This window comes from Vigna umbellata, chromosome 8 (genome assembly GCF_029865625.1).
Source record: "Vigna umbellata cultivar VRB3 chromosome 8, Vumbellata_1.0, whole genome shotgun sequence".
Classification (NCBI taxonomy): Eukaryota; Viridiplantae; Streptophyta; class Magnoliopsida; order Fabales; family Fabaceae; genus Vigna; species Vigna umbellata.
The window spans coordinates 48610652-48637973 of NC_142172.1; the positions used below are offsets into that span (position 1 = coordinate 48610652).

Sequence of the window (27322 nt, forward strand, 5' to 3'; positions counted from 1 at the left end):
GGATTCCTTTGATTTAGAAGGCGGAACAGGGGGCACACATCAAGAGTTTAATATGCAGATTTAACAAGTCAGATTATGTACACAAATTAATCCCAATAGAGATGCAATTCACACTCAGCAATTACTTATATGTCTTCTTCACAGTGATGCAATAAACTTAATGATGAGATCCACCATCTCGGCGTCATAAGCAGGCCCTTCCATTTGGAAGTGACCAACACCATCGATTAGATGTGTTTCAACACGTCCTGCTGCAGAATTAAGCTTATTTCTCAGCTGCTTTACGCTTGTGAATCCATCTTGCGTTCCCATAATGAAGAATTTTGGTTTCGGGGACTGTAGGATGGCTTTGTGGTGTCGTCCAAAAAGGATTGAGGCAGTCATTCCGAATGGGTAACCTATGCTAACATAGCCAATGACTTTTTCAATCTGATCAACGGCAGACCCTGCTATAGGTGCACCTGTAGTAAAAGAAACAGCTTAAATATATGACAATTCTTTCTGACTTTAACATAGATGCAGCCATGCTACATGGTGCGAATTACTACATCACCTACTGCAGTTTGTGAAATGGACAGGGGAAACTGTCACAGATAAGAAGCATGCACAAGTCTAACTTAGCAGCTCATGTAAACTCAAGCACGTATCCTATTAAGTTTCTCATTTAATTTAAATGGAAAGCATCTTCTGAAATGGGTCTATATCTGAACCAGGAACCAAAAACATACTTCCTTTTCAAGTCCTACAACAGGGTTAGAAACCTCAGTAGATAAAGCTGCCACTGAACTTTTGAGATCACAGATCCGAAACACAAACAGCAAAAACTTTCAATACCCAAAATTTTATCCATACAGCTACGAGCTAATGCATCACGCAATTGATACATTAAGATATAAAAAGCACTTCCACTTAATTGCTTAAAGCAACAACACCCTTTACTGAGTTTTTTCCCTTGAAGCAGACAACAAACAGTTCAGAGATTATAAAAAGAAAGAAGATAATATGTACTAAAGGAAGCAACTTTTTTCCACACTCATATTTAGTGGTAGGTGGAAGATGTGTTCCTCGAGAGAGCGGATCGCGTGAAATAGATTGACACGAGAAAATTGAAAAGGGGGGAGGGCGATGAATTTGACAGATCTGATCTGAGAGATGGGAAACGATACCTGCGGAAGAACCAACCAACAGAATCCTGGGAAGAGAGAAAGTGTTGGAGAGCCAGTTGCAGACAGCAACGACATCCTTAACTTCAGCGAAGCCAGTGAGAGAAGGCCTGCCGGTGGATTTGCCAACACCTCTCATGTCAAAGGTGGCAGAGGTGTAACCATTGAGAGCCAACCCAGAAGCGATTCCTCTGAGGAGACCCTGGCAACCACCCAAAATGGAATATGGGTGCACCAAAACGATCCCCAGATTGCCATTTCCTTCTGTTCTTGGCTTGAACACCCTCGCACGGAGCTTCACTCCGTCGCTGCCTTCCACCGTGAACGACTCCAACGAGTAGTTCTCTGACATCACAGCCACCGCAATGAAGAGGAGATGAGTTCAATAGCGTTTCCTATCTAATTCTAATATGAACCTATGTTCTCATAATAATGACTTTGCTCTCATCACTGCTTCCAAACCACTCTCACCAAGAAAAATGAAGTTAAAAATTTAGAAAACGTGTTACTTATTAATTTTTAGTTTTTATATATAAATTTATTTTAATTTCTTGAAAATTTAACTTCTTGATATTAATTTATAAAAACAAATTTTCTTTTAAAATAATTATATTTCTCCTTCTTTTTTTTTTCTTAAAGTGAAGTTGGGCTGTATTAAGAAGGGAAAACAAATTGGTAGGAGTGTTTCATCCTACACCTCCAAGATCTCATCCTGCACCTCCAAAAATTCCAATTTTATCCTTCTGACATCTCATCATCATCCTGCACCTCCAACTTTTTCAAAACTTTATTTTTAACTTTAATAAATATTTTTTCATTTTCTTTTCTTTTTTATTAAAAACAATATTCACTACCTTAATAATAATTTAATTTAATTTATTTTAAAATTTAAATATTATTTAAAATAATTTTGTATTTTAATAATTATTAAAATATAATTTATATTATAATAATAATTATATTAAAAACATAAAAATAAAAACATAAAAATAATAATAAAAATAGTAATAATAATAATAAATAATAATAAATAATAATAAAATAAATTTGAATTAATATATTCAAATATATTAAATTATAATAAAATATTAAAAATAAATTAAATAATTATTAAATTTTAAATAAAAATAAAAATTTTAAAAAGCTTATTTATATATTAAAATCTATAAAATATGTTAATACTTTGATTTTTATTTAAAATTTAATAAATGTTAAACTTAAATAAAAATTATAATATTATTTATTATATTTTTATATTTTAATAATTAATAAAATATAATTTATATTTTTAAAATAGTTCTATTAAGAAAATTAAAAGATAATAACTAAAATAAGAATAAAAATAAAAATAAAAACAATACTTAAAATCATATTTAATATATTAAATTATATTAAAATATGAAATTAAATTTAATAATTATTAAAATTTTAAAAAAACAAAATTTTGAAAAATTTGTTAATCGGATATAGATATCCGATAAGTTATAAATCGGATATCCATATCCGATAAAGAATGTTTTTAAAATTTTATTTTATATATAAATTTTAATAATTATTTAATTTAATTTAATATTTTAATATAATTTAGTATATTTAAATATTTTATTTAATATAATTTTATTTATTATTTGATAAATAACTGTTTTAAAATTTTGTTTATTATTTAAATTTTAATAATTATTTAATTTAATTTAATATTTTAATATAATTTAATATATTTAAATATATTAAATATTTTATTTAATATAATTTACTTTTTTGTTATTATTTTTATTTTTAATTATTTTATTTTTATATTTTTAATATAATTATTATTATAACATAAATCATATTTTAATAATTATTAAAATATAAAATTATATTAAATAATATTTGAATTTTAAATTTAGTTATTATTAAGGTGATATAGAATCTTTTTAATAAGAAAAAGAAAAAAATAAGAATATATTTATTAAAATTAAAAAAAAAATTCTATAAAGTTAAAGGTGTAGGATAATGATAAAATGTCAGAAGGTTAAAAGTGGAATTTTTGGAGGTGCAGGATGAGATCTTGGAGGTGTAGGATGAAACACTCAATTGGTAGTTGGATGGTTAGTTGGGAGTTGGATGATGGCAGAGTGGGCTGGGCGAACCAATTCTTCCACAAAACCAAAATTTATGCTTGCTAACACAAGAATATTTATTAGTTATTTTTATTTCAACCTAATTTGTAATTTTAAATATTTGTTAATATCTATAAGAATATTTATTATGTCATATAAAAAATATAAAGTACACTATTTAAAATACATATAGTAATTTGATAGTGAACCGTCAGCTAAATTATCAGAAAAAACATTGAAAATCGTATCTCTGTTTTGTACAAACAAATTATTTGACAATATTGTCTAGTTAATTCTTACAGTATAAATAATATTTTAAACTTTACTATTTTGAATATTCATAAAAATAGTCTGCTTGTGAGAATATTATTTAACAATGTATTAAAAATATAGATTAAATATGATTTTACTCTTTGACAATAAGTTGAAATTTATTATTATGTTAAACCTTGATACATTTTGGTCTTTAAATTTCAAAAATAAATAAATATAGTTCTTTCAATTCAATTACATTATTTTATTTTTCTTTTTTTTAATTATATTTGAGTTATTTATATCTTTTTGATAAATTTTCACTTAAATACTTAGTCTAAAATATTATTTAACAAATTCCAAAATATATTAATGTTGTTAATTGAAAATGACTATATCCCTCAAATTTTAAAGTTTCGGAAAAATATGTATAAAGTTTATGGTAAGGATGGATTTCAATTTTATTAGTTTAGGAAATAAAAATATATTTAACTCGAAAAATATTTACTTTAATTAAGTTTAAATTCCTTGATAGAATTGAATATTTTAATTAAATTCTTATTAAAAAATTTAGTTTATGAAGTATTAAAAAAATTCTCACTTTTCAATTGAGTTTCCACTTTTTAATATTTTTTAGCTAGGTTAGTGATTGTTATTTTTTAACTACTAATTTCACATGTTATTTTATGTTAATATTAAATAACAGTTTTGTGTTAATGATTTTTTATTGTTGAACGAGGACAAACAAAGTGAAGAAGAAAGCATAATAAAAACTTAAATACGAAAGACTACAGAACAATTATGGATTTGAACAACAGAACAAATGTGTGATGAAAACAAAAAAAAGAAAAAAGCGAATAATAGTTTTGTCTTTAATAGCTCGTGTAATGTATTTGTAATAATATTGGATATATAATAAAAAATAATTAAATTTTTAGATTTTATTTTAAAAAATTATTAATTAATGTATTGATAATGATTATTTATAAAAGATTTGAGTTATTATATTATAATAATAATATTAGATTCATTCGGGTGGGTGTAGTTGTGAAAATGAACCTACCCCGATTGAAGGACCTTATAACTTAAGTAAGACGATTAATTCAACCCAATAGACATGTAATAAAAAAATCAGAGGCTTTTTCTTTTTACACCCTAAAATTTCTAATTTATACTTCATATTTTTTTTAAATCATCGTTATATCTAAATATCTTTTAGTCGAATTCTTTAGGGAAAATATTTTCAATTTTTTCATAAACTCCGAATATAATAAGCGTAAAACCTGCCATTGAATAAGTTTCATAAAAGTGGATAAAAAGATAGTTTAAATATATTATCTATTTTTTTTTAATTTTTTAAATTTAAGAATGAAATCGATATATTTAGAGAACAAAGAGATTTTAGATATATGAGATATTTTGTTCATTTCTGGGTTCCAATAGAAAAAAATTATAAGATAATATTTGTACACTATTGGGTATTTAAGTGTGAGTTCAAGTTCCACATTGAATAGAAATAAGAAAGTAGAGTATTATATAAAGATGAAAGACCCATCAACCCATTGCCTTAAGGTTTTGGGTAAAGAGTAATGTCGATAACCAACATATATTACTAGATGATTTCGAGGAAGTTGTGTTATAATATTTTTAATTATGTAGAGATGTTCATATATAATTATCTGAATAACAAAAACATATAAATGGATGTTGTGGAGTGTGATATGAAAGGATCAGAAGAAAGGGACGTGTTGTAAATTCCATCATTTGCATCGGACAATTCATATAAAATATTAAATAACATTATGGTCCCTAACGGCGGTTCCCTTGTCACCATACTCCCCGTCAATTAACAAGGCTCATCCATTGTTTGATTCATCGTTTTTATTCGACCATAGGTCCATTAGTTACATAATTCATCTTTGGATATTTCTAATAAAACAGCTTCAAATTAAGCTTAAACAAACATGGAATTAATTTATATTCTCCAATCACATCCGTATCCATTCCTGTGACGTAACTATTTGTTTGTACCATAAAACCAAACCCACAAGTTTTCATCTGCATCCCATAATCAATCACGACATCTTGCATTTCGACAAATGTTACAATCACTTGATTTTTGTTATCAAACTTTGATTATAATAACATGGAATCCAAATCCCACCAAAATATATTCTCACCCAAAAGGTGACATTTCGATAATATTAACTGTTAATATTTATTAGTAAAAAGAGTTGAAATCATAATTTTATATATATTCATCAAATTAATCTTGTACGATTAATAAAAAAATTGAATCCACGTTGCGCTTGTCCTTTTTTTCTAATTTTATTATTAAGTCAATTTTGTATCTCTTGATATATGTTAGTGGCAGGAAGCAGCTATATAGAAAGCATGTGAAAGTGGAAGGAACATACCTGAAAAGCAAACAACAACGTAAACTATGATGGAATACGAGGTTGTGAGTATGTTGGCGTTGGGCATGTTGGTGTTAGGCATGTTGGTGTTAGGCATGTTGGTGAGGATGAAGGTTATGGAAGGAAGGCAGCAGCTTCCACCAGGACCAAGATGTTGGCCAGTGGTTGGTAACATGTTCCAGCTAGGGTGGTCACCACACGAGTCCTTTGCAAAACTTGCTCATAAACATGGTCCAGTCATGAGGCTTTGGCTAGGGTCGATGTGCACAGTGGTTATCTCGTCAAGCGAAGTGGCTGGTGAGATGTTCAAAAAGCATGACGCGGTTCTTGCAGGGAGGAAGATTTACGAGGCCATGAGAGGGGAGCATGGGACTGAGGGTTCCCTTGTAACTTCTCAGTACAACTCACACTGGCGCATGCTGAAGCGCTTGTGCACCTCTGAGTTCTTTGTTACCAGTCGCTTAGATGCGATGCGGGGTGTTCGTGAAAAATGTATACACCGCATGCTGCGTTTGATTGAAGAAGCTGGTGAATCAGGCACACGTGCGGTTGATGTTGGGAGGTTTTTTTTCTTGATGGATTTTAACCTTATTGGGAACCTCGTATTCTCAAAGGACTTGTTGGAGTCTGAGACTGAGAGAGGGGATAGATTTTATTACCATGCACTTAAGGTTATGGAGTATGCTGGGAAGCCCAACATGGCAGATTTCTTGCCATTTCTCAAGTGGTTTGATCCTCAGGGTATAAGGAGGAAGACACAGTTCCACGTCAACCAAGCCTTTGACATTGCAGGCTCGTTCATCAAAGAAAGGATGGAAAAGAGTCACGGTGGATCCAAGGAAACAAAAGATTACTTGGATGTCTTGTTGGCTTTTCGTGGGGATTCTACCACTCAGTCCTATACTTTTTCTTCAAGAACTATTAACGTTATTATCTTTGTAAGTCCCTCTAAAGGGTTTTGCTTCCTATAAACTACTCTTTGGAGAATTTTTTGAACATTTGGTTTGGATGGTTGCAGGAAATGTTCACTGCAGGAACAGACACGACGACGAGCACAATCGAATGGGCAATGGCAGAGCTTCTGCACAACCCAAGAACGCTAAAGAAAGTGCAGATAGAGTTGAGGAACAAAATAGGGTCCGGTAGGAACATGGAAGAAAAGGACATGGAGAATCTTCCCTACCTGCAAGCGGTGATCAAGGAGACACTGAGACTTCACCCACCTCTTCCTCTTATGGTTCCTCATATGGCTATGGAGTCCTGCAACATGCTTGGCTACGATATTCCCAAAGAGTCACAGATTTTAGTGAATGTTTGGGCAATAGGAAGGGACTGCAAAGTGTGGGATGCTCCCTTATTGTTCTGGCCTGAAAGATTTCTGGAGCCAAACACCGTGGTGGACTACAAAGGGCGTCATTTTGAGTTTATACCCTTTGGTTCGGGTCGAAGAATGTGCCCAGCCATGCCACTCGCCTCTCGTGTGCTTACCTTGGCATTGGGCTCCCTCTTGCATTCCTTTGACTGGGTTTTGCCAGATGGCCTCAAACCAGAGGAGATGGACATGACTGAGGGACTGGGAATAACGCTGAGGAAAGCCATTCCTTTGAAAGCCATACCAGTGCCTTATAGAGGAGCTACTACAGCAAACGAATAACGATGTTATGACACCAATGCCATCCAAGATAATAAAAATGTACTGCGCAAATGATTTACCATGAACAACTTTATGGTCTGCAAATAGTAGTTATGTGTAATGGTAGAATGTCAAAAAAAACATGGTTTGATTGGTGTTATAACGCTTGATCAGATGTCATCTTTTTAAGATAATGCTATATATAACGACGCATCAACCCTACATCTTTTGACATAGGCTTGGATGCTCAACAATATACAAAAATACTAAAGATACTGAACCAGTGTTTACTGTTTTTGTTAGTGTGCGATCTAACCTTTTAGATGCTTCCCAGGTTGTCACTATTCTTAAGATATTAAACTTTCCAAATTCGAGGGAATCAGCAAATTTTTGTTTGCAAAGTTCACCAACATATCAAGACAGATTGAAGATTAATCGATTATTTTAATAAAGACATCTTAACAATTTGTACCTGCACACCAACAACAACACTGTCACAAGAGTACTAATACTGGTAACATCGCTTTTTGATAAACATGGTCCGCCTTCACCGCACACTACCAACGTTTCCTGAATAGAATGTTTCAGTACTTTTCCAAATTGATTAGAGCATGGTCATTTGAAACCCTTGTCACCAACATAATATACTTATATGCAGTGAAAATTTTCCTGATAGTTGCAGATGAAATATTGACAGAAAAGGAAGCTAAAATTACGTCCAGCCTTCAAAACGCATGGCATCATGGACCTGAAAATATTTACATTCTCTCTATATATATAACTAAAAGGTCAGCTTGGCGAGCTGAACAAAACATATTCATGTAAATTTGAAGTTGTTCACACCTAATGTGCTATTTCTTCATCAAGTTTACGCTTACACCTCCGAATAGCCGCTTCTCTGGAAACATTTTCTTCATCACATTCAGGAGTTTCTTCTACAACACTTTCCTCCTGTACAACCAGTCCTCGATTCCGTGATAGCTTCCTGATAGGTGTTAAAGCCAAAGCAGGTTGAGAATCGTCCACACCCATCCTTTCCTGAGGGTAAGCAGCGGTAGCACATTGAACCCGATTTGGCATCAACTCTTCCCCTTCCGGCACTACATCTTTCATAAGCTGTAAACACGTTGGAAGACTTATATAGAGACTTGTAATTTAATGTCCAGGCCTTTAAATGAAAAACGCATTTGAACTATAGCAATATTTGCCTAAAGGGTATAATTCAACAGCTCATAATATCAACAACGTACATATACTTTTAATTAACTGTCTGTAATAGCAGAAAAAAGAACCAATGTTTTTTAACAATAATTTTGCTTTTTATTTTCTTCTTTTTTCAAGGTCAGTGGTTGAACAAAGTGTCATACGATACACATTGATACTGCCAGGATTGTTAACCACTTATGATATCATTAACAGTTTTTCCCTTTTTAAACAATGATGTTGTAACTCTAAATTATTGCAACCCCATAAAAACGTCAATCGTAGAATTAAATTCTCAATTTGCTCCTCAAATTCTTACTTTACATTCGTGTACCTATACATACCTTCCAATCTTGGTAATCATATCTGAATACAAAATGACTATAAGAAACTTCTTTTGATGATACCAAGTTAGCAGCTGGAGCATTTTTAGGAGCTGAAAAAGATGACAGTGTAAGTACCCGTGGTTAAAAAAGAGATACGAAACAAGTAAGAAATTGATTGAGGTGGAAACGTCTTACAAACATAGTGCAAACGATTTTCATCGAGACTGATCTCAGCACGACCATCTTTTACAAGGAATGACAGAGAAAACAAATTTTCCACGGTCTGAGCAAAAGACTTTCTGTTGATAATTAAATTTTCAAGTCGGACACGTTTTGTCCTCCTCAAGATGTTAAACATCGTTGCCATGTTTTTGTCAGTATCAGTTTTCTCCACCGCACCAGCCTCATCAAGCTGCTCGAAACAAACAACAATGCATGAATACCAGCGCACTCACAGACATAAAACACATAGATAAGTCAATCTGTTTCACGACAGCCAAAGTGGGCCACCGAGCACAGTGAACTAAAAGTGTCTATTAGTCCTATAGTCAAAGCAAGTAGTAACGACATTGTCACACTTTCGTAGGAATAGCCTAGGAGTATGAAAAGGGGAGTGACCTGTTCAGGTCTAGTAGTTGCGACAGGGCGAGCATCACGTTGTTTGCGCACTCCGATTCTTCGTTTCTTGATTTCGTTGTCCATAGGTCCAAGCCTATAAAAAAGCAAAAACAATAACAGAAAGGGCGTATTATAGAAACGTGAAAGGAATAGAGGAGAGGAACTGACATGGTAGTAGAGCCGTGAACGGAGAGGAATATCGGGGACACCGCAATGCCAAGTTTCTGCCAATCGATTGAATCTTGGCCTTGACCTTGGCCATAGCGTATGAGCAAAGAGGAAACAAATTGTGAAGGGGTGACACCCTCGTTCGCCAAACTCCTAACAGATCCTACCAGAGTGCGCGTCAGATCCAACAGTGCCTCTGCATCTGCAACCTGCTCTCTTGGCTTCTCAACTGCAAAAATTTCATCCAACCAGACCAATCAGTAAAAGGGTAAACCACACAACCAGTGGAGGAATTAATATTACAACAACGAGAACGAGAACAAAATAAAGGAACTAGTACAGCTACCTACCTTGGTCGTGTAACTTGTCGAACTCTTCCAAAATGTTGTGGAATTTCTCGGACTCCGTGTTCATCAAATCATCTCTTTTCTCTGTTAGGTTTGTTTAGGGTTAGCTAATTAGGGATACAAAAATTGAATTTAGCGTTGTATATAAATTAAAGAGTGAATGGTAACGTCACCTACCGCCGATGAGAGTCTTGAGTTTGAGGAACTGGGAGCGTATGACCCTGCGAGTAGCGGGGTTCTGCTCTCGCACCGCTTTCTTCTTGGAAACTCCCTCGCCGTCGGCATTCGCATCGGCATCGGCATCGGCATCGGCATCGGCATCGGCATCGCCTCTGCGCGTACGTTTCATTCTGTCAAAACCCAAAACCCTAATTTGGGAAGAAAAGGGGTTTGGTTAGAATTTGAACCAATTTTAGAAGAAGTGTCTCTGAACCCCTTTTAAGATTTGAATTTTAACGAGGGTCGGGAAATTTCAACCGCTGTTCACTTTCCCGCTTTTCTCTTCTTCTTTTTCCGCCTTTCCTCAAGTAATTGATCTTGAAAAATTAATTTCATTAATTATATTTAAACTTTCGTAAAATTATGGCTATTTTTTTTTCTAATTTTCATTGAAATTATTCAATTTGGTCATTTTACTTTTCAAATTTTTAATTTTTGTTAAAATTATTCGATTACGTCATTTCAAGATTTGTGTGACTGGTGCTTTTATACATGATGATAAGTGATATATATATATATATATATATATATATATATATATATATATATAAAGACGATATTAACGTCATTTATCCATATTTAACATAAAAATGTTTTAACAAGAATTTAACTTAATTGAAAATAAAAATAAAAGAATAAATTAAATAATTTTAGTAAAAATTAATTTTAGCCTAAAATTATATATAAGTACATATTTCCTTTCACTAATTCTTTAATGATTTAAAAATATTACACGGGTACTTCTTATATATTATAAAAACTAATTTAATTATTTAAAAAAATGTTACAAAGTGAATTCATTAATTTTCTATGGAGGTTGTAAAAGAAACCTTCAATTATTCCAATAAGCAGCATGAACTGAAACTATTTGATCAAAACTCCAAAGAGTTTCAAACCCTTTTCTGCATTCAAATCCTTTACAGTGTGTTCATCTTTGGTGTCTTCATCTGAACTATAGATTACATCGATCAATCCAAAAGCTTCTCCCTCTCCTCCTTTTCTGCAATCCACAGGTTCACACATGAAAAACGCAATGGTATCCTTAGCCTTCAGTTTTTTGTCCTTCACAAACCGATTCCACCCTCTCGTGAACACGTAGCTTTGGCTGCTCTTCCAATAACAGTATCGAAATTTCCACTGTCTCATGAGCCTGTCGTAAAACGCAACCTCAACGTCAGCACTCACATTTTCTTCATGCGATTCTGCGCCGCCGTCACACACGTTAGGAAAATATGTGACTGCATGCTTTTTCGGGATGACAAGCCTGTTGAGCTTCCCCACATCACTCGGTGTCAACTCCTTCTGAAAAAGCTGGGTGCAGCAAAGCTGCTCCTTGCCGTCATCCTTCAAAGTTACGTGCTTGAGAACACCACCTTGTTGACGAGTGCTGAGAAATGTGGCAAAGCGTGAAGGGTAGGTGCCATCTCTAATCATGCTCAGCATTGTTTCTGTGCTGTAATGGCTTTGAAACTGAGGCTCTTGCACCGTTTGATCGTTCCATGGAAAGTTTCTGTGGCTGTCTCCGTTTCTGAGTTTTATGCTGGCGCTGTCATAAGCCATTGCAGCCTCTCTTTCCGATTTGAAAGTCCCCAACCAGATTCTCTGGTGGTTTGCATATATCTGGGCACCCCAGTTTCCGTTTTGTTGAGGCACAACGCCTTTGAACTTCTGAAGCAACGGCCCTGCTGCGTTATTCTCTTCTTGCATGGCGCCAAATGCTGCAAAATTGATTTCGCTGCAGTCTGAATAACATTCCCTGTTTATGTTCGTCATCACAGAGTTCAGATAAAAACACCTTTTTCATTGTTTCTTTTTTATCTCTGAATTTGAAAGGGGTTGAGAATTCAACAGCTAATGGAAGAGGTGCAAATCGTTAACTAACAGGAAAAAAATGATGACAAGAAGACAGACACTTTGTTTCTCAGTTTCTTGATTCCTATAATTGTGATGTTTTTTCTGTTGTACGAAAATGGCAACTGTGGTACTAACTAAATTTGGTGGTAGTAACAGCGCTGTTGGAAAACGGAACAAGCTAGTTCAAACAATATTTGAAGTTGTGGTGAAGCAAATCTGAACTGGTCTTGCCTTAATTTAGGAAAACCAGTAATCTTTTTACCTCATCACCGTCTACTTTTGCACAATATGGTTGAAAAAAGTATCTTAAACATTTCATGCTTCCTTGGTTGTCTTGTCGGAGCATTGCTGATTAGCCTAACATGTAGTCTGCATCAAATATTAAACAAATGACTTCGAATTTTAAAACAAATTATAAAAATTAAAAACAAAAACATTAATATAGTAAGAATTGTACAAATATTTAAAAACCATTCAAAATCACTGGCTGGTCAATGAACAAAACAGTAAAATAAGGTAATGATTGAATAAAATGGTTAATATAACTTCTAAAATCTTTTTAAAACTGGTGTACTTTCAAGTCCTCCTAATCCTTCATGAGTTTGACATTTTCCTTTTTTTTTTCTATTATGTTAGTTCAAAAAATATGTTATTTTCTGGTATAGAAATGAAAATAGTTTGACGGCTATTTTAGAAATGGTCACTTCTGGTCTATTTCTAATAATAGACGCCACAGTGACCTCACTAAAATTAGTATTAATATTATACTTTCATTTTTTGTATTCAGGAAATTATAAGTGACTCCTTCATTTCATTGTTTTTAAAAATACTGTGTGTATATATATTATATACATATACACATTTCAAATATAAAAATAAGGAACTAGTATGCATTTTTTTAAACAAGGTTATACATAAACTAATCAGTGTATATATAATTTTCATCAGTTAAATGCTTGAATTGGTGTGTTGCTATTATTTTGTTGAAAGCTAGGCTTTTGGCTGAGTAAATTTAGTTGTATTTTGCCATACCAATATAAATGGCTGCTAATAATTTGAGTGTGCAGTGCAGTACTGATATTTCTCTGTTCACAATCCAACTCTACACAGTGTATTTGAAAAACTCAATTATAGACCAATTATGTCAGATTTTATTGATTTGTCATACTCTTTTCCTTGCATTTTTTTTCTTCAGTACAATGGTTTGTGTTCAAACCAAGCAAAGTGATGTCAACTTTACATTCTGTATTGTAGGTGACGAGTTCACTAAACTGTTACTTACATGACCACACAGGTTAACAAAGATGATGAATAAGATAATACGAGATTTCATTTCGTAACATGATTCGGAACTCTGCATGTTGTAGGTAAGTCCAATTCAAGCAATTAATCAGCTTGTGGACAGATATTGAAAGTGGAATCACCATTTCATCAACTGTCAACAACTCTTAACAGAACCACAAAACCAGACATGCAATTTACCAAGGTAGATTGACATCTCATTATAAGAAAAACACACATAGCTTACTATGTCAACGGTTGAGCTGATGAATGAAATTTGCAATACATAATTGAGAACTTGAAAAACAATATTTGATGGCCTTTTTAGATATTGATACCACTTCCAATCTAAAATCTCAATTACTCATATTCAACTTTCTCGTTTTCATCAAACTGGAACTTAGATTCATACTTGGATTTTCAACCAAATTTTCTGCTTGAATAATTGAAAAATGAAATGGAAGTGAGGTATGAGAAAATTAATGAAAATAAAAGAGTTGAAAAGGACGAAAAGACGTCAGATTCAGTGTTATAGGTGGAAAAGAAACGGCAGGTCCCTACATACACTGTTAGTATTTTATGGCTGAAGTGACCAGTTTGTGGCACAGAGTCGTCCATTTTAGAGTTTAAGATTTCTTTCCTTCCCTTTTCAGTGTTCACCACTATTATCATCCAAATTGTCACTTTCTCTCCTCTTATCAACTCCAATCATTTAAGATTTCCGTATTTTTGGCTCAGCTACGTCAATAATAAACCTTACTTTGAAACTGATATCCCTCACACCCTCTATATATTGCATGCTATAATCCAACTATACGATCAACAACCCTTTTCACCCTTTCAACATTTTCTTCTCTTCTTCGCTTTCTAAGTCTTTTTTTCCTTTCTCAATCACTTAACTTCTCTTCTTGGCTAGCTATTGCCAAGAATGGCCACTTCTTTCTCTGCCAACTCCACCAATATTGCCACAAACAAGGTACCACAATATCATTATTTCTACACATTCATTTGGAAACATGTATTCAACAGCTCTCTCTCATATTTAACACGTTAAAAAGTACAAGGCGTCTAACATGTCAAATAATCCAGCACTGATTCAAGAAATTTAGAATTCGTAGATCCACTGTTATATTTTTCCACCATCTTTTCACTTCAAAACTTGCAATATAATTGATTCTATTTGTATGTATGATGCATTGATTCTAATTCTAAGTACATCCACTATAAAATCGTAGATATTTATGGGGGGAAAATGGAAACTTAATTGCCTTTTGCTTTTGTATGATATTTGCTTTAAATAGGTAACAGAAGGAGATAGCAGCTACAGAGAGGAATCTGCTATGGAGAGAAGTAGCAGAGCGGATGAAAAGAAAATAGGAGGAGCTAAAGTTGCAAGCCTCTTGCTAGGTACTGAACAAATGATCCATTAATTCATTTTTCAATTTTCAAGAAAGAGAAATAATTTATCATTATATGTGAAACTATTTATCTGTTTGCTTGATTACATCTTGCTTCCTTTTTGTTTGTTTTGTCAGTGAATCAAGCACTGGCTACACTAGCCTTCTTTGGAGTTGGAGTGAACTTGGTTCTGTTCTTAACCAGAGTTCTTGGTCAAGACAATGTGAGTGCTGCTAATAATGTCAGCAAATGGATAGGAACTGTTTATATGTTCTCATTGATCGGAGCATTTCTGAGTGATTCATACTGGGGTCGATACTTAACCTGCACGGTGTTTCAGCTTGTGTTCGTTCTGGTATTTTACTGCTAGTCTTGTATTTTGACATTTTATTAACAACGCTATCAACTTTTCTACCATCTGAAAATTTGAATTTAACAGGGCTTAGCACTGTCCTCTTTGTCATCTTGGCGTTTCTTGATCAACCCAGCTGGTTGTGGCGATGGCAATACTCCTTGTAAACCTTCATCGATTGGAGACGACATTTTCTACCTGTCCATATATCTAGTAGCATTTGGTTATGGGGGGCACCAACCCACCTTAGCAACATTTGGTGCAGACCAATACGATGAGAAAAATCCAAAAGAGAGGAGTGCAAAAGTAGCTTTCTTCTGCTACTTTTACTTTGCTCTCAATGTTGGTTCTTTGTTTTCCAACACTGTACTAGTCTACTACGAGGATACAGGGAAGTGGACAATGGGTTTCTTGGTATCATTGGTCTCCGCTGTCATAGCCTTTTTGGCTTTCTTGCTGGGAACTCCAAGATACAGGTTTGTAAAGCCATGCGGAAACCCAGTGGTGAGGGTTGCTCAGGTATTTTCTGCTGTCGTTAGGAAATGGAAGGTTGCTCCAGCAAAGGCAGAAGAACTTTTTGAGGTCGAAGGATCACAATCTGCCATAAAAGGCAGTAGAAAGATTCGGCACACAGATGATTTTGAGTAAGTGTTCAGATTTAACAACAAGTTATACGATTACAAATGATTGTTTTCTTTTGTGAAAAGAAACATTTGACCAAACCAAGAACTTAACTCAACAGTCTTTCTGCAAAAGTATTGTTTTCAAAAAACATCGGAAGATTCGGAACCAACTAATTAGAAATTACTCTTACCACAAAAAATGTATTCTGGTTTGTAATTTTTTCATCTGGGGATGCTTGATTTTTCCATGTGAAATGAAGAAAACATCGAGCTGTGTTTTCTAATACCTGGCTGTATTGAATTAGCAGGCGTACTCGATAAACATGATTATGAATAATTGAAACTTATATATGTGATTTGTCTTGATATTGGGTAGATTCATGGACAAGGCAGCTACAATCAAAGATAGCGAGGAGCAGAGTTCAAAAAATCCATGGCGGCTTTGCACTGTGACACAAGTGGAGGAAGCAAAATGCGTGTTAAGAATGCTACCGGTTTGGCTATGTACCATTATTTACTCAGTAGTGTTTACACAAATGGCTTCTCTTTTTGTTGAGCAAGGGGATGTGATGAACTCCTACATAGGAAGTTTTCATCTGCCAGCAGCGAGCATGTCTGCGTTTGACATCTGCAGTGTCCTTGTATGCACAGGAATTTATCGCCAAATCCTTGTTCCATTAGCTGGAAAACTAAGTGGTAATCCAAAGGGACTGAGTGAGCTTCAAAGAATGGGAATTGGCCTAATTATTGGTATGTTTGCAATGGTTGCATCTGGTGCCACAGAGATTGCAAGACTCAGACGAATTATTCATGGAGAGAAGACGAGTTCGCTGAGCATATTTTGGCAAATCCCACAGTATGTTTTGGTTGGTGCTTCAGAAGTTTTCATGTATGTTGGTCAATTGGAGTTCTTCAATGGGCAGGCTCCTGATGGCATAAAAAGCTTTGGCAGCTCACTTTGCATGGCTTCAATTTCTCTTGGAAACTATGTAAGCAGCATGCTGGTGAACATGGTTATGATAATAACAGCAAGGGGTCAAAACAAAGGATGGATTCCTGAGAACTTGAACACAGGGCACATGGACAGGTTCTTCTTTCTGCTTGCAGGGTTAGCTGCCTTTGACTTTGTGCTATACTTGTTGTGTGCTAAGTGGTACAAGAACATCAATGTTGAAGATAACGACATGGAAGAGCAAGAACATGATGATGTAAACAGCAAGGTTTGAGAGTTTGAACTTGTCAAACAATGCAAGTGTGCTCAGTGTTTATTTTCTCTCCCAAGCATTATTGTATTCACTCAATAAGAGCTGCATCCTGTGTTAGGCTTCTGTTTGTCATGAATTTTGGCTAAAGGATAAGGGTGCCAGTGATTTTCTTAATTGCTGGTTAGATTATCCATTTATACCTTAGAATTAATCGTGTACATTTTTAATTAATGAATATATATCATTTACAAATAGCTTCTGTCTTTATCTTATTCTCTTCTGCTATGTAACTTAGTTGTTATTTAACAATTAGTTCTTTTAGCTTTTAAATTACGAATCACGGTTTAATTTTTAAGTGTTTTTTTTTATCGGTGATAAAGATGCGATAAATAAAAAAGCACTTGGAATACTTCAACTCTTTTAAAAGAAATAATATATATATATATATATATAATTAGTTACACTATCAGTTTCTTACTAATAGTTTTAAATGTGATTATTAAAGTAATCTTATCTTATTAATACAAGATAACAATAATTAATTTTGCAATAATCTTTAACCAAATTTCTCCGCAAAAAAGTATTATATTAGTATTTTTAATTTAATATACTAGTTAAATGTTAAGGAATTAATTTAGCACGATTATTATTTGCCATAACATTTCTTTTGTAGTAGTATGGTGAGTCAATTTATAAGAATAATGTGATTTTTTTTCTCACTTGTAAATTGTTTTATATTTAGTCAAGATTTATAATACACTTCACATGTCGAAGACACCAAAGATTGAAATGGAAAAGAATTTAATAAGATAACATGATAGACTCAAATCTTACACAGGATACAAACTCCTAACGACTCTTATATCATATTATACTTTAATAAAATGTAATCTAACTTAATTTTATAAAAACTCGATAAAATGATATTTATATTATTTATATAAAAATTGATTTTTTATTTTTAATTGATATAAAAATTTTAAAATTTTAAAATTTAATTTGAAGATGAAAAATATAGATGATAAGTGGTTGAGATGCCTTTTAGCATAAACATTTGCACGAAGGGATATAAGTAAACACTATTTACCTTTCAACAGTAAAAACATGACTTTATAATAGTATATTATAATTGGGTTAACTATTTATCTCAAAATCTGATTTATTAGATTCTTATACTTGAAAGAATTATACAAAAGGACTCATTTAGGTTTAAAGTTCACTTCTTAACATGGTATCAAACTCAAGTTAGAGTCTATCATAATAATATTTATTATTTGTTGGACATATATATTGTTCCGCCCATTATCGGACCACCCATTAATGTATAGTTTCACGCTCGAGAGGTATATACCTCGACATGAGGGGGTGTTGGAAGTCCCATATCACTAGAGATAAAGTCAATTTAGAATATATAAGTGAGTGCAAATCTCACCTTACAAGCCGATTTAGTGGAATTGAATTAGGTTTAAAGTTCACTTATAAAAAAACAGTGAATTATGTCAACTTTTTAAGATAATTGAATTATGTTAATATTTATAAAAGAAAAAAAAACCTATCGAGGGACGAATAAAATCTGTAACTCACGTGATAGCAAATTAAGCTAACAAGATTGATTTGAAAAATATATGAACAGTGGAAGAAGTGAGTCGATATTGTGAGGTAAGCATCCACATATTTTGTTTGGCCAATATTTAGGTTTAGAAGCTGTGGTTGAAGCTCTTCCACCTCATCTTTCATCTCACTATTCTCATGTCAATTGCACACAATCACTTTGAAAACACACACACTCTAACATGTAACTACAATATTAAATACTCCTGTCTCCTCTCAAATTATTACTTTTTTACTGCATCTTCTCTCGTATTACTGCATTTTAACACTTAGAATATATATTTGAAAGAGAAGGAATAAGGAGACATGAAGACAATGATAATGCAAGAATGTATGAAGTTGTCTTGGCCAAAGACATGTGCAAGAACATCAAGATTCCAACCATTCTTTCAATTGTTTGCCTCCATACATCACACACCAAGCTGTCATGCCTGCGTCTTCTCACATCTCCTACAACATTGCAAATTAATGAAGCTTACACATTTTCATGCATTCCTCACAAAACCACTCTGTCAGATAATCAACCAAATATATATATATATATGTTCCACAAAACTTTCATTCATTCTCAAACAATCACCATATTTAATGTTTTAGTACAAATTGTATTTTTAATTTCTAAATAAATAGCTTTTCTTAAAAAAAAATTTGTTTTTTGTTTTTTTTTAAATATTAAACAAGTATATACGTACAAGTTTTAATTCTAACATGGTAAAGTTAACTTCTTTTAAAAAAATATATATCAAAGTTGAGTTTTTCTTTCAATTCTCTCGTTCATGAATCCAGCTGTGAATCCAACCTTGAAGCATTAAGTGACCCTGGTTTAATTGGCCGGCAAAACTGGATTTACAAAATTATATAATGTGAAATATTAAGAAATTTTTTATCAAATATTTTACATTTATACAATAGGTATTTAATTGCTTTTAATTTTGATATGATAAATACATTTATTTTTCCAATATCTTCATTGGATACACAAAGTGAAAGGTTTATTTTGATCTGAAATTTTGTTTGAATATAGAGTTTGATACTATCTAATCTATTATCACAAAACTAATTTGTAAAAAAAATATTACTGACTTATATAATGAAAAATAGTTTTATCTCTACTCAATATATATATTTAATATTAAATTTTGTTACAAGTTCTATATTTTAAATATTGTGTCAAAAGATTGACATATAGTCCTCACTAAAAGTCGACCATTAACTTCCAGTATGGATTTGTGCTTCATTATAAAGTTGTGATCTAATAAAGAAAATAATTTATTTAACACAATCTGAAATTTAAGCAATAAAATATTTCAAAAGTGTACTATATAATTAATATTTTGAACGAGGACTATCGAAATAAATAAACTTTTCACATATATTTTTTACATAGAGAGAGAATATATAAAGCGGAGATGTTTCAAGTTATACTAATTCAAACTCACATACTATTAGGAAGAAACTCTCACATATGCAATATTATTAACCAAACACCATGTATATATTTTGAATATAAAAAATCTCTTCAATCACCTACAATCCAGCAGTAAACCCTATGATTGCTAAATTAACACATAATTTTTTATTGTATGGTTTATTTTCAAACACAACATAGAAATAAGTTGCCTCTTATAACTAAAAGGTGTGTTCCTTAGCTATGTAAATTACAATAAAGAATCTCAGTAATACAATTCACCGGTAAGATAGGATATCTATGAGTAATTACATTTCTAATCAGAATTTCATATATCATCTTGTTTTTTCATATTGTCGTACTTCTTCTAAATGTTCACTGTTAGCCAAAGACACACCACAGACCTTTTTCTTGCTATAAAAAAAATAGGTTAAAAGAAAAAGGGATGGGGAATATAATAACCATGAGTCTAACATAAAGTTTGTAAAATTGGACAGGGGAGAAAGGGAAAGCGATCGTGTTTCTATTTTTTGTATTTTAAAAGTTAATGTGGCAACAAATAATGGAAGGAAGTGGCCAACATGAAATATAAAATAGTGATAGTGAGGCAATCGAATTTCAGAAGCTGTGGTAAGACTCACCATTAGTTACGATGTAGCAAATTAGAAGCTGATTGAGAAAAAAAATTGAAAAGCTAGAAAATTTTGCACAATTCAATCCTCGCTAAAACCATGTAAGCTATATTAAAACACTATCATATTCCAGTCTTGCGCAAATCATCAGTTCCATGAGCGAAGTGACACCTTTCCCCAAAAGTGCAGGAACCTTTAGCGAAGTTTTCGCAGAGCTTGGTCTTGAAGTTGCTTGCCGGGGCGGAAGTCTGTGTAGTAAAGGTCTTCATTGGAGGCCCAGAGGCAGAACTAAGATTTAAAATAAGTTCGTGTACCATTGCACTGGCTTGCTTGATCTGATCAAGACTGCCTTCAAGCTCGATGTTTCTGAGGTTAGAATCCGTGTCATGATCCCTTACGGCAAGTTTAGCTCCTGTTACACGACAAATTTGCTTTGAGTTGACGCCTCCTTTTCCAATCACTGCTCCAGCTAGTGCGGCATTGATACTAATTTTTGCAGTGGCCGAGGCTCCAAAGCTGGCAGCTGCGCCATGAGCTGGAAGTGGGGGCTCCAGACGTCCACCGATCCTGCTGCTTGGCATTTGTCCCATAACACGGGGATCTTCATATGATGGGGCCGTAGGCCTGCCAAGCTCCCACTCACCATGGGCAAAGTGACACTTGTCACCAAATTTGCAACCCTCAGCGGTATTAAACTTGTTGCACAATCGGGTTTTAACAACTGGAGGGGAAGACCCATCAGGGAAGGATGGTGGAATAGGATTTCTACCAACATGAGGAATACCAGGATCGTTCCCAACATTGATCAGCTGAGAGACTGCTTTGAAGCCACCAGGAACATAATGCAGGAAATGACATCCTTCACCAAATGGACAGCCAGAGGTGCTGCATTATAGAGGAAAGAAGATGACATAAGAGGTTAATAACATATCCAACTAGTAAGATTCCAAAGCTTATACAGGTAGAGGTGGGACCTAAGTGAAATACTAATTCACTCTACGAAGTATGAACTGAAAATTAGCCGAAAAAGTGACAGACAAATAATATACACCAAAGTAGCATCGTTTAAGAATTAAGATGATTCATTTAAAATGTATCAAGAATGCTTTCCCTTACAAAACTAATGCCTTTTTTCTTTATTTTCATAATTAAGAACATCTTCCTCTAGCTAAGCAAATACAATATAACGTTATCTGGGAATTCTTAGCAGTGCAAATACTAACGATGGATGACCGAAGTAACAAAAAATATTGAATACCCAAAGACAGTACAGGGGGGAAAAAGCAGGTTCAGACTGGTAAAGTATTTCATAAGTAAGCAAGCAAATTATTCTAAAGACAAAATAAGAGAATAGTGCTAGGAGCATTATAATCAAGTACAAATAAGATTAGAAATTTGAGCACATATTATGGGAGAAAACATACGAAACAAACTACAGAATGGCATATCTAATTCACAGTAATATAGAAACTATAAATCATTTTGAAGTCTAAAATAATAAGATTCAGCAATCAACAATGCTCAATCTGATTTCTCATAGTAGAGGCAACAAACATAGAGGGGCTACAAACATCAAATTCCCAATTGAACGAACATTAAGAATACACATTAACAAAAGATAATCGAAAATCTAGGATCCATGTGACACAGTCACATGAGTTTTACGAAAATAGTCTTGTTCCTTCTTCGTAAGTAATTTTCACATACATCAATTTTCTATTGTAACTTGTAATGTCTATCTGATATTCTTTTCAACAAGGAACAACATAAATATGCATTAACCGTGGTCACTTTAGACTGAATTAGAAGCAGCCGTTCAGATTCGAGAGAGGACACAACTACCAGTCCAGGAAGTAAACCGTACAGTTGTCCCCAAAAACACAAAAACATTACGGTGCATAGCAACATGACTTGTATTTTTAACGTTTCTCATACATTTTATATAATTCATACTAAATACATATAAATTTTCAAAATACTCAAATCTTGAGATGTTCACAATTAACAATAAGAAGTTATAGGTCTCATCCCTTAAGCAATCATCCAAGAAAATTAGTAACAAAAATGTTATGGCTGACTACCAATAAATGGAGAAAAAGGAATGAATAATTTGGGTTTCCGGGAGTAGATATGACCAAAAGTACATAACTAACACTCATATTAGAGAGAAACTAAACAGAGAACACAGACTAATGGAGCAAAGAAAACAAGAGGGGCGAAAAACCCCAGGGTAAACAGATAAAAGCACAGATTAATGAGGATATGTGAGTGGAGACCTAAGAAATCAGACCAGAGACAGGACAAGCAGAACATAGACACATGGAACAGAGAAAACAAGAGAGGGGAAAACTCACGAGTAAAAATAGATAAAAACACAGATTAAAAACACAAGCAGAACATAGACACATGAAGACAAATTTACAAGAGAAAACTTAAAAAAAGATGAATTTACAAATAGTGGAAATTGGATATTTGTATCCTATCTCCCTCCTCCATTTCTAACCAAGCATAGGGCCGGCAATCACACTCCTAATGTAAACAAGCAATCATATACAATATTATAGACTACCAAGGCATTCAAGGGTCCTAACTTGCTAGACAATTGACAAACACTCCCAGCATTTATCTGTATCTTCTAAGGAAGAGAGCAAATGAGAAAGGATGACAACATCACAATTTTTAATGGTTCATAAATACAGATATCAGTAAAGCTCCATCTTCAATTCAAATAGAGATAATCACCAGTATAAATCAGGAATGACAATGAACTTGAACAGAAATCCAAAACGTGAAACATTGCAAATCAGCGGCTCCCTCAGTTTAAAGTAAATGTCAGCATAATATGCAAACCGATAGTGATAAAAAAGGTTGATTGAATAACTCAAGGTTCAAGAATGACCCACTTCCTTATCATTATAGGATTTTATCAACTAAGACTAAAAAAATTGAAAGCATTAACTGAAAACAAACCACCAGGTACAAACCCATAATCTCTCCATGTTTCAAGCCAGAGATAACAATAAATTCACAAGTAAAGACTACGAAAAATCAAACCTTGAGCCGAAAAAAAAAAACAGGTATAAGGCTTAATCCTAATATTTAACAAATGTTCGTACATATTGTAAAATATATATTTTTGTAAAAAAATCAGGTGCAGAATATGTATCATATAAGGAACTAAAAACATGTATTAAGCTCCCATCAGCAGGGGCCGCTTCCTAGCACAGATGGGTGAAAGATATTGCAAATTATCAAGCAAAAAATTCACTATCAAGTCATGAACATAGCTTACCTTGCTTACTGTCAAGCAAGAGAAGGATGTCAAACTTCTACGTAATAGTTACTGATTAAGAATCAAGACGATGCAACTAGCACTAACGCTAAACATAAACAGATTAAATCTATCTGAATCAAGATTCCAATCAGCTAACAAACAGTTATAGAAAGAAATTTTTAGCCATAAAAAAGAATTAAAATTAAATTAATATAAGTTGACAAAAATGCCATTAAAACTGACAAACTAAGAATACAACAAAAGATTGTTTTCGATTCCACAGCAAATGAAAGAGAGGAAGGGACAAAGAATGCGACTGGTCTGCACAAGGAAGAATTCTGATTGAATAGGATTTACAATAAATACATGACAACAGCTATGCCATCCTAGAAAAGATGTTTAAGCTAAGTTAATGTAAAATCTGAAGGTACAATACCTTGCAGTGAATTTAAAGTCCTATTTGGCAAAAGAGTTGGGGAGATTTGCAAAAGAAAATAATTGCTAATGGAAGATGTTATGATTTTTGTATATCTGCAAGGGTGAAGAGAATCCAATATATATTATTAGTCACCCATGGAACAACCAGAATATTGTTTGTGGGACTATAAGCTGGTGAGGTACCAGGCTCTTAAGCAGAATGATTATATTCAACAGAAGTAAAAACTTCAATAATTTCAAATTATCACTATGCTCTTCCTAAAACTCTAAAGCCTTTCCAGTTTCCATGGTTACAAACTCTATATTATTTTGTCCTTGTAGCTCAATATCCTTTCTTTCAATTTAGCCATTACTTTTCCAAGCCATGGCTAATCTTCAAATTGATGCATTCAGAATCGAATGGAAATCTTCAGACTTCAATATAAATAAGGCGACAAAAATACAGCAGATATCAGCTTGGAGAGTAATATACCAAACAATTGTACAATAGCATATATCAGCTAAGCAGTATAATCAACGTAAGAACCATTGTATCATAGAGATCAATTGAACACCAGGTAATTCAAAATTCCATACAAAAATAAGAAAGAAGAGTGTCGTAAATGCTTTTAAGCACCATTCCATCCACTAATGTTTTGGAGTATTGATAGATATATATGTCTTAGGCCCTGTACTGCTCTAGCCATTTCAGTGGTTGGCATCACACCCATTTACTTGAAAAGATTGCAGAAAATTGTATACGACCAATTACGTAGATCAAGTTATGCATCCCATAGAACTGCTTTCAATTATATATTGCCCAGGAAGCACTTAATAGAACTGATCATTCTTGGGAATCAACAATTTCTGTTCATAGTCTTGTTATCATAATTAGAAGTAGAACCTGTATCACAGCTTTAACTACCCAATTCATTAGTCAGATCATATGGATTCAGCTTGAAGAGATTGTGTACCAATTTTATCTAAAACATTATAAAATTTATACATATACGAAAGTGCATTAAATTTTTATTTTAGATAAGTTAAAGATTTGAACCTGAAAAACTTTGTGCATGGCTTCGATTTGCTTCCTAAACCAGTTGGAAAGGAGTCCGTTTCTGTTACAAAACATTAATTAAGTTCTCTCAGTTAAGATTCCATTGATCTTTTATGATTCAACTTGGATAACATCCAATAACTATTTCTTCTTCTTATTTGACCAATATCAGCTCATTTAAGCTAACTTATACCGAGTGTTTTCGGAGAAGGTGCCCGAGAAAATAATTCAACATTTCATACATATTACCACGACAAAAGGTAAATTGCTGTGATAATATGGAAAGGTAAAATATTTACAAAACTGCATCTGTACGGTGAAAGAGAACACGGAGTTTTAACTGTTTTTCGTCGCTCTTCCATTGTTAATCATTTTTCGCGCAGATGAAAACAAAAAGAACAGTTAAAGAGAAAAGGAGCCGATAAAAGTGAAAACAAATCGGAAGTGTGCGTAAGTCGTAAGCAGAACGAAAAGGAGAAGACGGTAAGTAATGAAAGAATAAAAGCAAACCTGGTCTGAATTTCTTGGCGGCGCCATTGACATTGAAGGCAGCTTCAGACCTCCCCCTCTTGCGATGATCCATGGAAACGCAAAAGCAACAGAGAATAGATCCACTGACAGTTGGTTTGAGCTGAAACCCTAACCCTAATATTTTTGGATGTGGCAGTGCAAGAGCAAGAGCAAGAGCATCAAAGAATAGGCTACGTACGTATCTTCTTTACCTCATCTCATTCTCTCTCTTCCGCCTGTATATATATCATCTTAGATCTATGGACATCATGCCCTATCTCTTTCTTATCTCACCAACCTTTTTTTTTTTTTATCAAGCATTCATTTTATTATACTATAAATAAAATTCACTCTTTTTAATTTTAAAAATATAATTTCTTTAAAAATTTAGAGACATAATTCTAATATGTAAATAAATTTTTACACATAAATATCACGTTCTTTCACCAAAATATTTCTATTCCTGAAAAACCATGCAACTTAGAAAAACGTATACTTTTTATTCTTTGAAATATATATAAAATAATAAGTTAAAATTGAAAATTAGAGAAGATTAATTTAAAATATTTGATTATAAATTTTAATATTAAATTTTAATTAGTTTAACAGGAAGAACAAGGTAAATTTTTTTGTTTTGTTTTTGTAATATTACTTTTATAACAAGATTTGAAGTTAAATTTATTATTGTAGTTTTCTTGAAATAAAAACTTTATAATAGAAAATATAATTTTAATTTTCCATTTTTGAATTAAAAAAATGAATGTACTGGTTTAAATAAAATAAATACTATTTTGAGTAGTTAAAGATATTAGAAATAAAAGTTCCTTAATTTAGTAAATTTTGTTGTAATGTCTGTGATGATAACTAATTTTTGAGATGTTGAAAAAAATTTATAGGAAGTTTTAAGATGTTTAATAATATAAGTTAAAATGATTATTGTAAAAGTATTTGAATGTTATAAAATTTGGTTATAAAAATTAAAAATAATTAATAATAACTCTATGATTAACATTTTTAAAATGTCAAATTAACAAATAATTCATAATTTAAATGGAATAATATGTTAATATAAAAAATATCTTATATATTTACTAAACTGCAATAATATATTTTTGTAGTAATATTTAAGAAAAACACTATATATAAAACATTTATTCTTGATATTTAATAAAATAAATAAAATTTTAGTGAAAAATAATTGAAATTTAATTATTTCATGATTAATTAAAGGTAGAATAAAAAATATATAAAT

General features: G+C 32.8%; 6 protein-coding genes across 6 annotated transcripts; 2 read left to right on the top strand and 4 right to left on the bottom strand.

Moving 5' to 3' along the window:
* Nucleotides 1-41: 41 nt before the first annotated feature.
* LOC124847133 (alpha/beta-Hydrolases superfamily protein) lies at nt 42-1640 on the bottom strand. The gene is made up of 2 exons (XM_047324545.2): nt 1167-1640; nt 42-461 (listed from the first exon to the last, which is right to left on the bottom strand). The coding sequence occupies exons 1-2, from the start codon at nt 1513-1515 to the stop codon at nt 139-141; spliced, it is 672 nt and encodes a 223-aa protein (XP_047180501.1). The 5' UTR covers nt 1516-1640; the 3' UTR covers nt 42-138.
* Nucleotides 1641-5298: 3658 nt separating this feature from the next.
* Nucleotides 5299-7792, top strand: LOC124847137 (cytochrome P450 76A1). The gene is made up of 2 exons (XM_047324552.2): nt 5299-6872; nt 6953-7792. Exons 1-2 carry the CDS (start codon nt 5961-5963, stop codon nt 7586-7588), a joined length of 1548 nt encoding a protein of 515 aa, XP_047180508.1. The 5' UTR covers nt 5299-5960; the 3' UTR covers nt 7589-7792.
* Nucleotides 7793-8185: 393 nt separating this feature from the next.
* Nucleotides 8186-10739, bottom strand: LOC124847138 (non-structural maintenance of chromosomes element 4 homolog A-like). The gene is made up of 7 exons (XM_047324553.2): nt 10407-10739; nt 10233-10313; nt 9883-10111; nt 9715-9808; nt 9292-9508; nt 9115-9206; nt 8186-8683 (listed from the first exon to the last, which is right to left on the bottom strand). The coding sequence occupies exons 1-7, from the start codon at nt 10576-10578 to the stop codon at nt 8411-8413; spliced, it is 1158 nt and encodes a 385-aa protein (XP_047180509.1). The 5' UTR covers nt 10579-10739; the 3' UTR covers nt 8186-8410.
* A 573-nt stretch (nt 10740-11312) lies between these two features.
* LOC124847142 (AP2/ERF and B3 domain-containing transcription factor At1g51120-like) lies at nt 11313-12221 on the bottom strand. The gene has a single exon (XM_047324556.2). The coding sequence runs from the start codon at nt 12219-12221 to the stop codon at nt 11313-11315; it is 909 nt and encodes a 302-aa protein (XP_047180512.2).
* Nucleotides 12222-14396: 2175 nt separating this feature from the next.
* On the top strand, nt 14397-17409 carry LOC124847122 (protein NRT1/ PTR FAMILY 7.1-like). The gene is made up of 5 exons (XM_047324521.2): nt 14397-14559; nt 14885-14990; nt 15119-15336; nt 15421-15977; nt 16333-17409. The coding sequence occupies exons 1-5, from the start codon at nt 14512-14514 to the stop codon at nt 17180-17182; spliced, it is 1779 nt and encodes a 592-aa protein (XP_047180477.1). The 5' UTR covers nt 14397-14511; the 3' UTR covers nt 17183-17409.
* A 3334-nt stretch (nt 17410-20743) lies between these two features.
* On the bottom strand, nt 20744-26304 carry LOC124847124 (zinc finger CCCH domain-containing protein 14-like). Its single transcript, XM_047324524.2, has 3 exons — nt 26071-26304; nt 25561-25621; nt 20744-21697 (listed from the first exon to the last, which is right to left on the bottom strand). The coding sequence occupies exons 1-3, from the start codon at nt 26141-26143 to the stop codon at nt 20935-20937; spliced, it is 897 nt and encodes a 298-aa protein (XP_047180480.1). The 5' UTR covers nt 26144-26304; the 3' UTR covers nt 20744-20934.
* Between the last annotated feature and the right edge of the window lie 1018 nt (nt 26305-27322).